General features: G+C 38.1%; 1 protein-coding gene across 1 annotated transcript in view; it reads right to left on the bottom strand.

The window, feature by feature from the left end:
- Nucleotides 1-1,107: 1,107 nt before the first annotated feature.
- kcnq3 (potassium voltage-gated channel, KQT-like subfamily, member 3) overlaps nt 1,108-16,155 on the bottom strand; it is a 37,145-nt gene continuing 22,097 nt past the window's right edge. Inside the window, exons 3-16 of the mRNA XM_057333459.1 lie at nt 13,668-13,758; nt 13,449-13,575; nt 12,677-12,849; nt 12,110-12,283; nt 10,346-10,456; nt 10,148-10,243; nt 9,780-9,874; nt 9,040-9,066; nt 6,852-7,072; nt 6,641-6,746; nt 5,534-5,665; nt 4,972-5,067; nt 4,471-4,555; nt 1,108-4,384 (exon numbers count right to left, since the gene is read on the bottom strand). Of these exons, the coding sequence (XP_057189442.1) occupies nt 3,842-4,384; nt 4,471-4,555; nt 4,972-5,067; nt 5,534-5,665; nt 6,641-6,746; nt 6,852-7,072; nt 9,040-9,066; nt 9,780-9,874; nt 10,148-10,243; nt 10,346-10,456; nt 12,110-12,283; nt 12,677-12,849; nt 13,449-13,575; nt 13,668-13,758 (2,077 nt within the window). The 3' untranslated portion in view covers nt 1,108-3,841. The remainder of the gene's footprint in view (nt 4,385-4,470; nt 4,556-4,971; nt 5,068-5,533; nt 5,666-6,640; nt 6,747-6,851; nt 7,073-9,039; nt 9,067-9,779; nt 9,875-10,147; nt 10,244-10,345; nt 10,457-12,109; nt 12,284-12,676; nt 12,850-13,448; nt 13,576-13,667; nt 13,759-16,155) is intronic.

Raw genomic sequence — 16,155 nt, forward strand, 5'->3', positions numbered from 1 at the left:
AGAGGCTAACAAACTGTAATAGCCCTCTAGTGTGTCACCTGAGATCAGCTGGCAAGACAGAGGCCTTACTCTGAGTCAAGCTCACGCGCACACACACACATACACAGATATAGAGTCGTTCTCACACAATCACACACAAAGAAACTCTCACAGATATAGATTCTCACCCTCTTGTGAACCGTAACACACACAATCATACACACAAATGTAGCTAGTCTTTCTCCTTTCTGCCCCCACTTTCACACACACTGAACATTTTTCACACACATACAATCGTACCACCACCACATTTCCATTTAAATGTCAACGCCGCTCGATATTAGCCTATTTTTATGTCACCACAGAAATTCAAATTTTCTGTTTTTGCATTCCCTCATCACCAATATAGACAAAGTGACAAAATTGTCACTTGTGCATACTTAACTCTTAATATAAATGTCATGTTGTGTATGCTTTCATGTATCTTTGCCTCTAATGCACTCTGTTCTGTTGGCAGGGTATGGATTCTGGGACAACACAAGGCCTGGAAAACCCTGTTGTCATGGCAACCAAGAACTAGGTAATGGGCCATTCCCACAACAACCCCTTTACTTGTGTTCTTCCTGAAATTTTCATCTGTACTTGGTTAGCATGGCACCACTGAACTCTGAACTCAGTGTAGGCTATTTGGTGAACAGTGGATGATCTGATGCGCTGTTTTCATGCACAACCCCGTGTTCTGAGTAGGGCTGCTAAACGATTCATTGCAATTAATTGCATCCAGAATAAAAGTTTGTGTTTACATAATAATATATCTGTGTACTGTGTATATTAATTTTGTATTTATGAACACATACTTTACATGCAAATATTTACAAAAACATAAAAATGAATAAACGTTTATATAATTTACATTATTGGTAAATACAAATAAATACATCTAAATATTTCCTAAATATAAACATGTATGTGTATGTTTTTATAAATACAAAATTAATATACACAGTACACGGACATGTATTATGTAAACACAAACATTTATTCTGGATGCGATTAAACGCATTTAATCGTTTGGCACTCCTAGTTCCGAGCTTTGAAACACACACGTTCAAATGTTCATTTTGTGTTTAAAGTCATTTTATTGATTTATAATGAAACCAGAACATATCTTGATTCTTCTTTGAACATATCTTTATTACTAACTGGTGCAATTTGAAGATTTAACAAAACAAATCAAGTTAGTCATAACATTTGCATATTAATTCATCAAATGAAACCCTTAAAACTGGCCTCAGCCAGAATGTAAATAAAGATTATTATTAAAAAACTGGAACGAATATAAGAGCTTAGAAGGCCACTAGTGTGAAATCATTTCTTCTGAAACCAAGAAGAAACGAAACATTATTTGTTGGGTCTCAAAAAGGAAAATCAGTACTAGTAAAAGGAACGAAAGCAAAGTTTATACTGTACCACTAAGAGTGAAAGGATTATGGATGGCCTAAAAAGCAAAGTAATGGCAGTTTGGACAAATGCTAAAGAGCACGAGAAGATGCCAGCGGTTGTGAGGGACTGCTGCTTTTAAAGACCAAGGCACAAACAATAAACAGCAGTGTGTCTCAGTGGTCTGAGATCAGAGACATCGGCCATTAGTCATGAGGAAAATCAGACAGCAGTTATCAGTTTCAGATAGCAGGTTCTGGGAAATTGTGTTTAGCCTGAGGTATAGGCAGTTTTGTTAGACTGAGATTGTGATAGACAGCAGTAGTCTAAGAGAAATTGTATACCAGGGTTTAGACTGTTCTTAAATCTATAGCCAAAACTGACTATTAAATAAATGCTAGATACATGTAAATAGGACTAAGAATAATTGTACATTTTTCTATTATGGCTTTCGTTCTCTCTTTTTTCTCTGAATTCATTAAAAGTCACTTCTTTAAAAAGAGAGCACTTATATCTTTTGATTCCAAAAATGAAGGTTGCATTTATTTCTTACAGATTTTTTGTTGAGAATCAAGTCCCAGGAGTCAGGAATTACTTCTTCAGGTGAGTGAGATGAGAAATTGACAGTGATGTAACATTGAATGGATCTACACAACCAGTTTCACAATTACGTAACACTACTTGACACAGACAAAAATGTTTGTTTGGTCCTCTGATTCCTCAGTTGATCTATACTCAATGCAGCACAACGTATGTTTTCTGATCAGAGAACTGGATGAATTTAGGCATTGTTGATTGTGGGAAGAAAACATTAAAGGGAGAGATTTAGAAATGGGTAACAGAACTCATAATTCGTGGGAAGAGCTGACGTTACACACTAGATTACACGTACAGGATGAAACACTCACATTTGATTTGAAATATATGCAGATCTGCTGTAAGGGACCTGTTGAACATAAAACCTCATGGAAGTAAAGTGTGACTGGTTGAAAATTAAGATTATAAGCTCTACGTTGTGAAATCATTCCTTCTTAATATTTTTGTCTTGTTCTCCAGTTGAATTAGTTAAATGATTAAATGATTAAACTCCAGTTAAATGATTAAATCAAGATACATTTACTTGAAGCAAATTATGAGAATATACAGTTTATTAAGACTTGTTTTCTAAAAAACAAAAAGTGATTTTGTTTGGCTTAAAACAAGAAAATTTAACTACCAATGGTGTATAAAAATAAACCTGAATTAAGTTTAACTTCTTTATTATCCGCTTAATTCAAGATTTTACTTTTTGGCAGATATTCTTTCATTGTTTTACACATACATTAACTTATGCTTTATTATTGTTTTTTAATGCAAGTTTACTTTTTTACACCAATGGCAGATATTTTCATGTTTGAAGCATAAATTCACTTAATTTAATTGAAAAAAAAGTGCGCGGAAACAAATTCAAAGCATATATTCTTGAATTTTGATAATGTTTTTAGAAAAAAAATCTTTATCTTACTGCATGTCATTTTGTTTGTCAAGTAAGTTTATCTTGATATAATAACTTTTAGATATTTGTGCTGGAAATCTAAATAAAAAATAGGAAATAAATGTTTTGCAGTGTAAGCAACTACACGTGTTTTATGTATTAAATGTAGGGTGACTTTTGAGAAGCTGTGGTTACCATGGGAACATAGGTCCCATGATGCTGTGGCAATACTCTTCAAGCAGGCAGTTTTATGTGCCACTCACAGAAATTATGTGCTTATCGGTTGGATTAAGGCCAAACACTGTTTTCCTTGAGGAATTCCTAACTGAGGACGAGTGGAATCTTGGCTTAGGTTTTTGGTCCTTAAACTGCTAGTGGTGATTTGACATAACATCTTAATTCAGCAAAAATGTGAGTGTGCTCTTGCAGTTCACACCGACCGGGGCGTGAGCTGCGTGCCTGTAAAACGGTTTCTGGAATCTCAACCCTAGAAAAAAAGCAAAAACAAGCCCAGAGGTGCAGAAAAAGAAGCTTGTGAGGTTTCTCCTCGAACTGAAGTTTTAGAAATGAAAGCAAGTGCAAACCAGAGTAGACGTCAATACATTTAGCTGCTCTGTGGATGTCATGCATTCCATGCATATGAAAACATGTGTAAATAGAAAAATAAATGTTTACAAAAATGGCATAGCATCTGTTGTTTTTCTCCTCTCTAAGGTTTCCAGTCAAATATAATCACACGTCTCGGTCTGCTGAAGGCAGCGTCTACTAGAGATAAAACGCATGCATTCCATGCAGTGCTCTTTGCTTTGCAGGGGTAAAGCGTGAAGTGGATACATATTTAGATATGATTAGTAGTACGTCCGCGCGTTTGTAAATTACGTGTCGGGGTTCGCTGTACAAAGTCTTTATAAAGAGCGTGTGTGGCCGTGTTTGTGCGTGTATGTGTCTTTAAGGTGGGGTTCCCCACGCTCCATCGGAGTGGAACCCGTCTCCGGTGGACGAGGGCGGAACAGTTCCGCTGGGGGTAAAAGGGTCAGTGTCCGTATCCGTTTCTCCCTCGGCCAAATATTGGCAGTCGTGACCCCAGCTCGACCCCACCGGTAATCCAGAGGGCCTGCCCTTGACCTCCTCTTTCTCCGCAGAGATGCTGAACCCGCTGGGCGAACGTTCCAACTCCTCGTGAGTGACCGACAGCAGGGACAGCGGAGTGCCCACCCTTCGGCCTCCTGATTGGCTGACGTTGGAGGACGGGGATTGGCTTGGCAGTGGGCTAATAGGCAGGACAGTGGGTCTCTGGGGTTGTGTGTTCGAGTGTGTGTAATATGGTGTGTTGTGTATTGGTGGGCCGTAGCTGCAGTACACACGGTCTCCCGCAACACTGACAGTCAGAGTGGGTTCGCAGCGTTCCATGGTCATGTGGGCGGGGCCTGTGAGGTCATGTTGCATATGCATATCCACCAGGAAATCTAGTTTCTTCTCCATGTCTTCCACCTGTGATCGTAGTCACAAGAAGGTTGTGTCACGGCCAATTAACGTTAATAATGCCTCACAACAAGTGGATAAAAATACTGCCATACCTGTCTCTCGACCCGCACAAATCTACCCATCATGCTTTGGTCTTCGGCATCTGGCAGGCCTGCTTTGGCAAGATATGACTCATGTCTGAGGTAGAAAGACAGAGGGAAAGTATACAGAAAAGTTCTTTTGATAGATATTTACAGTTTAATGCAGGCAGTGAAAAAATAGACTATCAAAACATAGCAACTGTTTGTTGGCAGATCTGTTCTATTTGGTATAACTAATGACGCTTCATGAGAATTGACACTTCATCTTTAAATAAAACTCTGTAAAATAATGAAAAATAATAAAACTGAGTTATGCTGTAGGTGGATTCACAGTGTGTTTAACGCTTGCATTTTCTAGAAGGTGTCAAAGGCTTTTCCCTGTCTGAGGTTTTTCGTTAAATAAACTAGAGCTTTAAATAATAATATTAGATATTAGATAATATTCTACAAAATATGACTACAAACATCTGACTAGATAATGTGATTTTCCATTGTTGGCAGGTGTGATGTTACCTGGGTGACTGTTGGTTGGAGTATGGAAATGGTCCTTTTTGGGGTTTCTTGTGTTTTGGAGTAAGAGGTGGTCCAGGTGTCAGAATCAGATCTATTCTGAAAGTAAATAAGAAAAAAAAATTCAAGTAGTACAGGAAACTATTTAACTTGACTATTCCACATAAAACATTAAATAAAAAGAACACATCATTATAAAATGTAAAGGTCAACTATTTATAACTCTTTACACATATGCGTCCCAGTTATGAAAGAGTGTTTTATTTTTTAATGTACGTTTTTAATGTGACCCTGCCTGTAAAAACACAACTGAAGTTATTTTTTTGTGATTTACTGTTTTCTACATAAAATCATCCTACATAATTTAAAAAACATTCAGTGGAAATATAACCTTCATACTTTATTTATTGACTGAGTAAGGCCAAATCATAATGAAATTAATGGTTAAAATTAAGCTTTAATGCTCCTTATTTCCTCGTTCAGGGTCACATATATTTAAAATAGTATGTGAACATTTTCTATAATATTTATTTGACAACCATGCATGTGTGTGCTTGTGTGATACCGTGTCTGTAGATATTTGATTCTGGTGAGCATGTCCAGATGTCCTGCAGAATACTGCTCAATCACATCCTTCACATCATATGGCCTCAGAGTCTCCTTAAAACGCTTCTTATTCAACAGGAACATTATAATCCTTAAACACACATTACAAACACAAATGATTCTCCAGTATCAGTTAAGACTCATCTACAAAAATTCTTGCATTTATTCACCTTCATCTTGTTCCAAACCCCTTGTGTCTTTCTTTACTCTGTAGAGATTTTAAAAAGAATATTAATGACTGATAGTCTCGGTCACCATTCACTTTCATTGTATGGGGAAAAATGAAAGTGAATGGTTGATATCCTTAGGACAACATCATGTTGACCCTGGGACAACATTTAAATCAACCAATCAGATTTCAGAAATAAGTTTACAGTTTATTTTAAGTTTAATCTTCCAACCAGGATTAGGTGCTTCTAGACCAGTGGTTCTCAAACTGGGGGCCGTGGCCTCCTGGGGGGCCACCAAGATGGTTCCAGGGGGCCACAGATTTTCTGGCATTTTAGAAATATAGATATTTATCATAAATTTTGTGCAATCAAACATCAGAAAAACGACGCCCCCAACCAAAAGAATTAATGTTTTACCATTGTTTAACTGAATATTTTCTTGGTTTAATTAAAATTTTAAGTTTAAGATTATATGTCTTTATTTGGGGGGCCGCAAAGCAATGCACTCTACACAAACGGGGCCTTACAACAAAAAAGTTTGAGAACCACTGTTCTAGACCATTGTTTTTCACTTATCATTTCCCTCTGATTTTAGGGGTAAGTTATGGTTAGGGTTGGGGTTTGGTGTGGGTTTAGGTTTTATTTATAAATATGTTGTCCTGAGGACATCAACCAATTGGCAAAAACAGGAGAGCCGTGAATGGTGACCTTGGCTTTCAGTCCATTAGATTTAGCTTTTTGTGTTTAATTTGTTAAATTTAGTTTGTGTTTAAAGTCAGTCGTACGGGGTTTGGAACAACATGAAGATGAGTAAATAATGACAGAATTTTAATTTCTGGGTGAACTATCCCTTTAAGTATTTATGGTTAGTGGAAAATGATTTGATATTTGTTTACCGCACTGCTCTTATTACTAATTTGAGAGTTGGAATCATGTCCTCCATCAGTATATCAGGCGGGAAACCTTTCTCCTCAGGGGTGCGGTCAGGCAGACCACCTGTATCTACAAAGACAAACACAAAATGATTTGCATTTCATGAGTTATGTGAAAATGTTTGCGTAAGGGAATGAGTGTGTTTTTGTTTATATTTTATAGAACGGTCAGTACCCTCAGAGCTTTGTCTCAGGGTGTAGGCCTTCATTCTAAAAGCAGTCCTGAATCTCTCTCTGTTACTAAACCCTGCCGGTTTCCCCTCTTTTGATGGACTTTCCTCAGCCGCTTCCGCTGGCACGTTCTCAGGATTCGCAGTTGGCATCATCGCGCGCGCCCTCACCGTCGACGGCCTTGGAGTTGATAAGCGCACGCGATCCAACAAACTCAATTTCTGGCTAATAGAGAGAGAGAGAGAATAACAGATGAAGTTGAGCAAATTTCGTTTGTATGTCCTCATCATTCTCTAATGCGTAATATCTCAAAGGCCTGTGAGAGAAACAAACACGCACCCACACACAAACTCTTCCTGCAGGTGTAACCAAACACTTCCCAAGAAACAACGCAGGGCATTCTACTGTGAAGGGTCCCGACGGACGGACTCACAAATACCCCCACAAACACACACACACACACATAGGGAGAGGGACAACGCACTGCGGCACACACAGTCTCTCTTGAGTACAGTGAAAAGAAGAAGATTGAAGCGGTGAGAGAGGCTGAAACATCTTTAAGAGATTAAAATGCTCCACAATTACAGACGATTACCAAACAGTTACTGACGCGACACTTTCCCACACACACTATCCGTCGATTCAAACTGTGTCTGAGAGGGTTTCGGCCATTGAAAGGTAGTTTTGTGTGCGTTTATGTGTGTGCGTTGTAGAGAAGAGCCCTTCGGACATACTGGAAGGGAGAGAAAACGTGAGAACAGACAGGAAGAGAATCGACAGATAGATGAACAAACAAACGGCGCACAATAACGTTAACAATGGCACTTTCACTTCAATGTTTGAGTGTGTGTGTATGTATGGTGCAGTTTCTTCAGTTGGGACTTTTGTAGCTTTTTGATGTACATCAATTTTGATGGAGATATTTTAAAGAATGTTGGTAACTGAACAACGGCGGTAGCCTGCCCATTGACTTGCATTGGTTTTGTGTCCACACAATAGAAGTCAATGGGTACCGTCGTTGTTTGGCTCCCAACATTCTTCTAAATATCTTCTTTTGTTTTCTGGAGAAGAAAGTAAGTCATACAGGTCTGAAATGTCAATCGGTTGATTAAATGATGACAGAATTTTCTTTTTTTTTTAACTATCTCTGTAATATCTGTGTGTACAGGTTTGGCTATATATGTCTTGTGATGGTTATGTTCAGGTTATGTTCAGGTTATACGATACAGTATATTATTCGCCTACGATAAAAACAATGGAGGTCTATGAGATTTGTAATGCTCTGTGTGTGTGTTTATGGGTCTATTTTTCCATGTTGGACTTGTTTTGGTAGGTCGCTGTAAGTGATAATGTCAGGCTACAACTTTCCCAGCCACCTACTGCACATTTTCACCAAAATATGCATGTAAGTAAATGTCTGTTTATATGTGTGTGTGTGTTTTTGCAATGGGGCATTAGCAGTATAAATGTGTAATCTGAGCTCTGATCTGGACTAAACATGGATTACAGGTCTCGGGACGGGTTGTACAAACAAGCCCGGCTCTCATTTCAGATACTCCTCTATTCCTCATGTCGATCTCTACATCTTTCTTACTTTAATAATTGTGGTGTCAGGCCAGCGTCCAGGTGAAGGACAACTGCTGCCCGTGATTATTATTTACACAGTCCATCACTGTCATTCTTAGGCGGTTATTAACACTTCCCATCATTTTCCACATGGCGACACTGACGTCACATGTCCAGCCATCCATTACATTCTCACGCACACATTTTCTCGCTCTGCTCTGACAGCATCATCTATCAGTGGTCCATAATTCACTCTTTTCTAATGGTCTCTGTTATATCACATATAGAACCACTGTCCGCATGTCCCAGGACTGAGAAACGACCTCTCAGCTCTCTCTCTCTCTCTCTCTCTCTCTCTCTCTCACACACACACACACACACACACACACACACACGTGCACGCACGCTCTGCTGGTCATCTCGCCTTTGGCACTGAATTAATGGTGGTGGTTATGAGGAGTTATTTAGGGATACACATTTCACACATTCATTAATCTCACAGTTCTCAGAGATGCAGTAAATCTTTGTGATGAGCAAGAGATAGAAGGAGTGTGTGTATGTGTGTATGTGAGAGAGTGAGAGAGAGAGAGAGAGAGAGAGAGAGAGAGAGACACAGAGACACGTACCTAGCCATCACCTCAAGAGGATCCTTCCTGTAGAAAAACACATTTAATTTTCTAACCACATCACATTTATAACAATAAAAACACATGTGGCCTCTGAAAAGCAACATTCACTAATACCAAATGAATCATTACAGTCCATTTATTGTAAAACATAAAATATAACATCGGTAATATTTGTTTGAAATATTTTACTACATCTCATGTACTAGATAAAGTATAATAGAATGGCAGTGCAACAGTTTTTTTTACGTATTCTTTAACGGATTACTAACATTAAATTACAGTACAGTACTAATACAAATGCTGAGTCTATTACTGTAGACATTACAGCATTACACATTACAATGGACTGAAATGGAGGTCAATTCTACATGTGCTTTTCATATATCCCCATATATCATATATATACTGGTATAAGTTCAAACTCATTTCCTGTCCGTGTTTTGATTTTAAACAATGACGCAACAGCGAATTGTCCACACACACATTCGAGTACCTCACTGTAACCTTTAGATGACCTCTAGATGACGTTGTCTCTGCATGCAAACACAAACATATGGATAAAAAAATAAAGGAAATGAATGAGAATGAAACTGGTGAAGTGCATCATCAAAATAACAAGGGTGTGGCACCAAACCATAAGGATGAGCAACTAAAATGTAATTAAACTGAAATGATGCATAAAATCTAAGATTTCCATATGAAATATGAGTTGTGCTGCAGGTGTGTGTGTGTGATACCTGAAGCATGGCAGGGAAATCACCGTCTCATAGAACCTCCATGTGGCGATGAGATCGTCTCTGACTGGGTTGGTGGAATAATATCTCCATGAAGCCTGAAATGAGGCAGAATGATGGTGAAATGCAACATTAAACTCCCACAGCTGCACAAAGTAATACGAGAATTCAAATTACCCATAATGCACATGGACTCCTAAAGGTATATGGAGCCACGCTTGTATAAAAGCCACAAATATAGCTCGTATTTATGCATTATATAACAATCATTATATTCGAAGTGTTAGTTATTAAAAAAAATCCAACAATTGTTGACGGTCTGTTGTTGAGGATCTGTTTGTGCTGTATTTTCTTGCCATGTTTCTGGTTACCTGTATCAGTGAAGCTGCTGGGTGTCTACGTTTTTCAAAGTGTTTCTGTCTGTGCTGTTCCTGAACTTTCAAAGCCAGCCCAGAACCAAGAATACCCTAGATATGACCACACACTTCATGACCAGATGCAAAAATGCTGATAGAATGTTAGCACTTGCAATAGGAACAATGTCAACTTAGGAAAACAGCTGTACTCACGGCTGGAAGAGCAAAAAACGACACACCAATAAGAGCAAAGGTCCCGGCGAGAAGACGCCCTGCCCACGTTTTTGGGGTCTTGTCACCGTAGCCAATAGTTGTCAGGGTGATCTGACACAGAAGTGAAATCCCATCAGTGCAATCAGGGCATGAAGCTATTAATGATGCTAATAATAAATAACTTAAAAACCATTACAAACTCATATTAAAAATGAGCTGCTGTAGATGTCACAAATGCTGTTGCGTTTGGATGTGTCATTAATTTAATTAGATGAAAAATCCCTTTAACCTGGAAAACAATGAGCTTTTTAAAGGCGTTGGCGTACATGTCTCTTCTCTCTCCTATCAGTTTGACTCAGTTTGCTTTAATATAAATGGATGAGAGTAGATCTATACAACTATAGATAGGTACATAGTTCACTATACATTATTATTTTCTTTTTTCTAAATAAAAACAGAATTATAATAAAAAATCATAACATAGGTACACAGATTTTGTAAGAGGAAGTTAGATACAAGGTATGTCTGTGTCTATTTGATGAAAATAGATACATTGTATCTAATTGACTTCCTTTTTCAAGATACATTCTTATAATATCAACAAAATATAGAACTATTAGAACTATATAGAATTAGTATTTAATCAGCACATTTCCTCCATCCATAAATAATTCACTTTTTGTGTCTTTAATATTAACGTAAAGCTGGTTAATGTAGTAAAGATATACAGTAGTTCACCCCAAAATGTAATTGATTAATTTATCCTTTCAAAACCCATATGACTTTATTAGTTCCATACAACGCAATAGGAGTTATGACACAATGTCCAATCTGGTTGACGGCTGTTAATCAAATATTCAGTAAAAATTTTTGATTTTTGATTAATTTGATTTCATTTGATCTATTTTACACACAGTGTGTCACATTTTTAAAGCCTTTTCTGATTCTATCATTGTGTCTTTTTGAAGCTTGCACTACTTTTTTGTAAAAAAAATAAAAACAGCAAAAACTGAATGGAAAAAAAATGTAAATGAACATTTGGGTGTACTGTCAAGATTGTGAATGTCAAGACGTTGCTCATACTCATTCAAATCAATTGAATCACACTCTATTTTACATTTTAACAAATCCACAACTGTTTCACTTGATGGTGTGATTTACTTTATTCTATATATTCTCCTCTGTCTTGTCAGTCTATGGTGCGCGTTCACGAGAGCACTTCGACGCATGCGCATTCGGTTTGTACGGTTGGGCAAAAAAGTGCAAGTCTTCCTCAATATTGAAATCATCAGACATTTTGCAAAGATCAGCTTACATACAGCCTGCGTCTGCTTGCAAACACAGAGTTGCGCTTCCGGGTTGTCAGTCAGAACGCCAGCGTCTGCCCCCACCGAATGCGCATGCGTCGAAGTGCTCTTGTGAACGCGCACCATAGACTGACAAGACGGAGGAGAATATATCGATTAAAGTCGTTATTTTGTTTTGTCATAAAGTTTTCCCATCGCTTCAAAAAATTCTCTGAGCTGATGGACCAATTTAACGATGTCTTTAGTACTTTTCTGGACCTTGACAACAACTATAACCATGATGTCTATGACCAGGCCTGGAAATGTCTCGGATGTCCCTAAAATATCTTTATTTGTGTTCCGAAGACGCCGGGAGGTCTTAAAACATGTTGAACGCCATGTGGGTGAGTAAAAATTACACAATTTTGATTTTGAGATGAACTTTTCCTTTAACTCGAACTATGTGCCTATTTCTTACCAGTCCCCACCAGAGGGCGTCTGCATAGGTATCAAAGTCCTGTGGGGGTGGTGTTGGGGAAGGGTTGTCAATGTCTGTTAGGTTTGTGGCAATGTCATCCTTCTCAACCAGGTACACCAGGAAGGAAGCCAAGATCAATGACAGGAATCCAATGTACCATGCTGTTATCAGCTCCTGCAAAGAAAGACGTTGTAATGAAAAAAACAGCAGAAACCAGTTTTAGCTGGTCCCACACTTGTTTTCTTTAGCGGTTATAGGTCTGCAGTTTTGCTTATGAGACCTGTAACATCATTTTACACCGATATGGGATTGCTTGTGCTTACACGTGTGCCTTGGGTTTGTATATTGCAGTTCACAGCAGTTTCCAAAGAGGGGTGTTTGCATTTGTGTGTGTCTTGAATTGTGTTTGCCCACCCCAGCAGTTTACGAGGGGTGCGTGTTTGTATGTATGGGAGGTACGCTTGACATGATTGACTCAAGTAGGAAATGCTCGTAGATCAAAATATGTTTTGTTCTGATTTTAGAGATGTTTAAAAAAGCCAGTGTCTTACATTGTGAGTTGTGTACCTTGCTGTGTGTGTATATTGCAGATCCCAGCAGTTTCCAGGTTCCTCCGCGGCGGTCCATCCGCAGCATCCGAAGAATCTGCAGGAAACGCAGACTGCGCAGCGACGTGGCCAACACATTTCCCTGGTTACGTACAGCAACCACTGGTACGGAAGCGATCAACACAAAAATATCTGAGAACAGAGAGAAATTACCCATAGGGCATAGGTTTCTTATTGTATTTGGACACTTAACCTACACTTTTGTATAAATGTTATTGCATTATATAACAAAATATTTAATTTATTTTAAGTAATGCACCAACACACTAGTCAAGATAAGCATCTCATGATTTTGTTAGGTTTAAAATATGGGTAGTTGACAAATACACCGTAAATGTGTCCTATGGTGTAACAGTAGAAATTTGAAAAACAAGCTGTTATAATATGTTTTTTATATTATTAATATTATTTATATTTATAATATACAATAGCAGAAGAGAGATTTATCTTCATTGTTATTATTTTTTTCAACATTTTTGCTATGTCAAACAATAGGACACATTTTCTAGGATGATTTTTGTCCTCTAAAAAGACAAACATGATATATACTTTTTATACTACAGTATACTTGTCATATAATGAGTTACTTTTTGAGAAAATGTATATTTTCTAGCAAATGCAATGAATTTCAGACACTTTTAATTTGTGATACAAGTGTCCAAAAACGTTTTGGGTCACTGTGATTATTTTTTATAGAAGTGTGCTTTAGTGTGTCATGGCGTTTTACCCACCCAGGACACACAGGGGTTTGCGTGCAAATTTAAGTCGTCCCCTCCAGCCCTTATATCGACAGCAGCAGCCAGCGGCCCATATCCTTAATGCAAACTCGCCCCCAAATATAAAGATAGTAAATGTTTCCTATAAGTGAGAGAAATAAGAACAATTCTCAAAAAAAACATTCAATCTCACACACGTATAAAACATTGATTAGCTGTGGACAGCAACCTTACCAGAATAACCAACCAGTGAGCAGAATCTTTCTCGTGTTCTCTGAATGTTGTTAAAATCGACAAAATCAGACATCCTAAAACGATCAGAAACCTGTGGAGAAACAAGACAGTGAATGTGAATACAAGACATTAAAGAATGTTATTCCACCTACAAACAGATTTGGTCAAGCAATGACAGTTTCCTTTTACATGGACAGTCAAGCTCCAAACTCACACCATTGGTTGTGACCGTGTTGTGTTGTTAGACTGGTCGGGGGGCTGCAATAAACAGAGCAATGTTTTGATAGCACCACAGAGTTTACACTTCTCAGTTTACACCTAATGGCTGGAATACACTACAAGAATTTTAAAATCTGAACAGATTTTTTTAAAACTAGACATCATACACTTGCAGACTTTTTGAAAGTTTCAGACAGAAACACACTAACTGATCAAATCTACAGACTGGCACAGACTTTCTGCAACAAGTCCAGACTGAAAATCTGGGCAAAAGTCTTGTAGTGTATTTTAGCCTTAAGACTGGCTTTCTTCTCCATCCCAGGCTTATCCTGCATCTGTGAGCACAGCAGACTCACGTTGTGCTTTCACGCTGAGGACTTTTCTACATCGTCTGTAACAACTCTATATCAGCGCTTTCCATGCTGGGGTGTGCGTTCTCACTTTTAAACCGAGTATATTCTGTTTGATACCGAGCACTGTAGCCTTGGGCTGTGTCAACTCTTTCCCACATTGCTGCCACGATCCTCTCTGAGAGCATTACACGTGACTTCTAAAGAAATGGATTGAAAATGCTTGCTCACATTTGCTCAAAATGTGGCAATAGTGTTGAGCACTTATTGAACATTTTACTGCTTTTTGACTATTGTAAAAGTATGTTTTTGCGACTTACCAACATGAAGAATGAATACTGACATTTAATGTGTGTAAAAATGACTTTTTCAAAATTCTATTATTTTGTTTATATAAGAACACAGATATAAGTTAAATCTGTTGCATGGTTTTAATGTTAATTTACTATAAACCATTTTTCAAGACGTAAACAACACTGGTACAGAAGCACTATCTGTTTAAGTTTTTAACAGTATGGGTGGGTTGCACCAACAAGGATTAGGTTTAAATCTAGATTAAATCAAGGTTTATTTAATAATTCCGTTGCACCAAACTGTAAACCTTGTTTAAAAATAATCAGGTTTATATTTAAGATATCATTTGATCCAGGTTTTAATTTTGCAATAAATCTAGATTCATTTTAATTCTGTTGCTCCATTATTTTAAACTCTGATTTATCTCTCAGTTAGCGATTAACTTTAAACTTTCTACTGAGGAGGTTTAAATAGGTAATTAAAAAAACACATTTATAATCAAATGTGCGGGAAAATGACCAGAAACAGACATAACATAAGCGTCATGTTATGCTTCAGTGATGCGTTTATTGTAAATAAAAATGGAAATAAATAAAACACCTCAGCACGAGTGAGGGCACGGTTGTCACGGACTGGCGTGGAAGAACCCAAGTGCAGGCAGCGGGAATGCAGGGGTAAACAAAGACTTTTATTAAATAATAAACACGATAAACAGGAAACCAAAAAACCCACAATGGGGAAAAAACGGACACGGTAACTAAACAGGAATACAAACAAAAGACTTCCCATGGGGCAAAACTAGAAGATAACAAAACAAACTTACGACACAACGTCACAAAACAAGGCAAGGGAATCCACAATCAATTGATAAGCCAAGGGACGGGAACCACGAGAAGACAAGGCACATACACAGGTAAGCACAAGGTACACATACATACACAACGCAATCCACAAGCAACAGGACAAAGACACATGAGGGCATTTTAAAGGCAAGACAAACGAGGGATAATGACACAGGGCAGGTGGGAAACATTAGACACGGCAGGGAAGCAATACAGGAAACGAGAGGGGCGGGGCCAATGACAAGACACGAGAAAGCACATGAGATGTAAAAAACATAAACAACTCATGGCTTTCTTACATAAAACCTAAGGGCTCCGTCCCGATCCTGCCACACGACTAGAAATTCAGAAACAAGAAGGCAGGACCGTGACAACGGTGGTTTGATAAACTGGGTGGCCAGTTGTGAAGCGTCAAGTTCAAGATGCCCTGCTTTCTCATGCAATAGGTTACATAGCACAACGTCTGTGATTAAACGGGAACAGACAGACATCCTGAGAAGAGTAGTTATTTTAGCGGCACCAGTGACCAGGGACACAGGTATTGTGGGCGCCCTGTCTAAATTGTGGTCCGGAGTTGTGCCGATGTTAAACAAACTTCTTTAAGACTTAATTATTATATGTGAAATAAAAAACGGATTAACAGGAAGTGCTTCTGCACCAGTGTGGTTTACATCTTGCAAAATGAACTATGTATAATATTGTGCTATTTATAAACAGCCGATTATTCCATCCGAGGTAAGGAGAGATTCCGCAGGGCCCAGATGAACCAAGTCCATATCCAGC

The sequence above is a fragment of the Triplophysa rosa genome, linkage group LG5 (assembly GCF_024868665.1).
Source record: "Triplophysa rosa linkage group LG5, Trosa_1v2, whole genome shotgun sequence".
NCBI lineage: Eukaryota > Metazoa > Chordata > Actinopteri > Cypriniformes > Nemacheilidae > Triplophysa > Triplophysa rosa.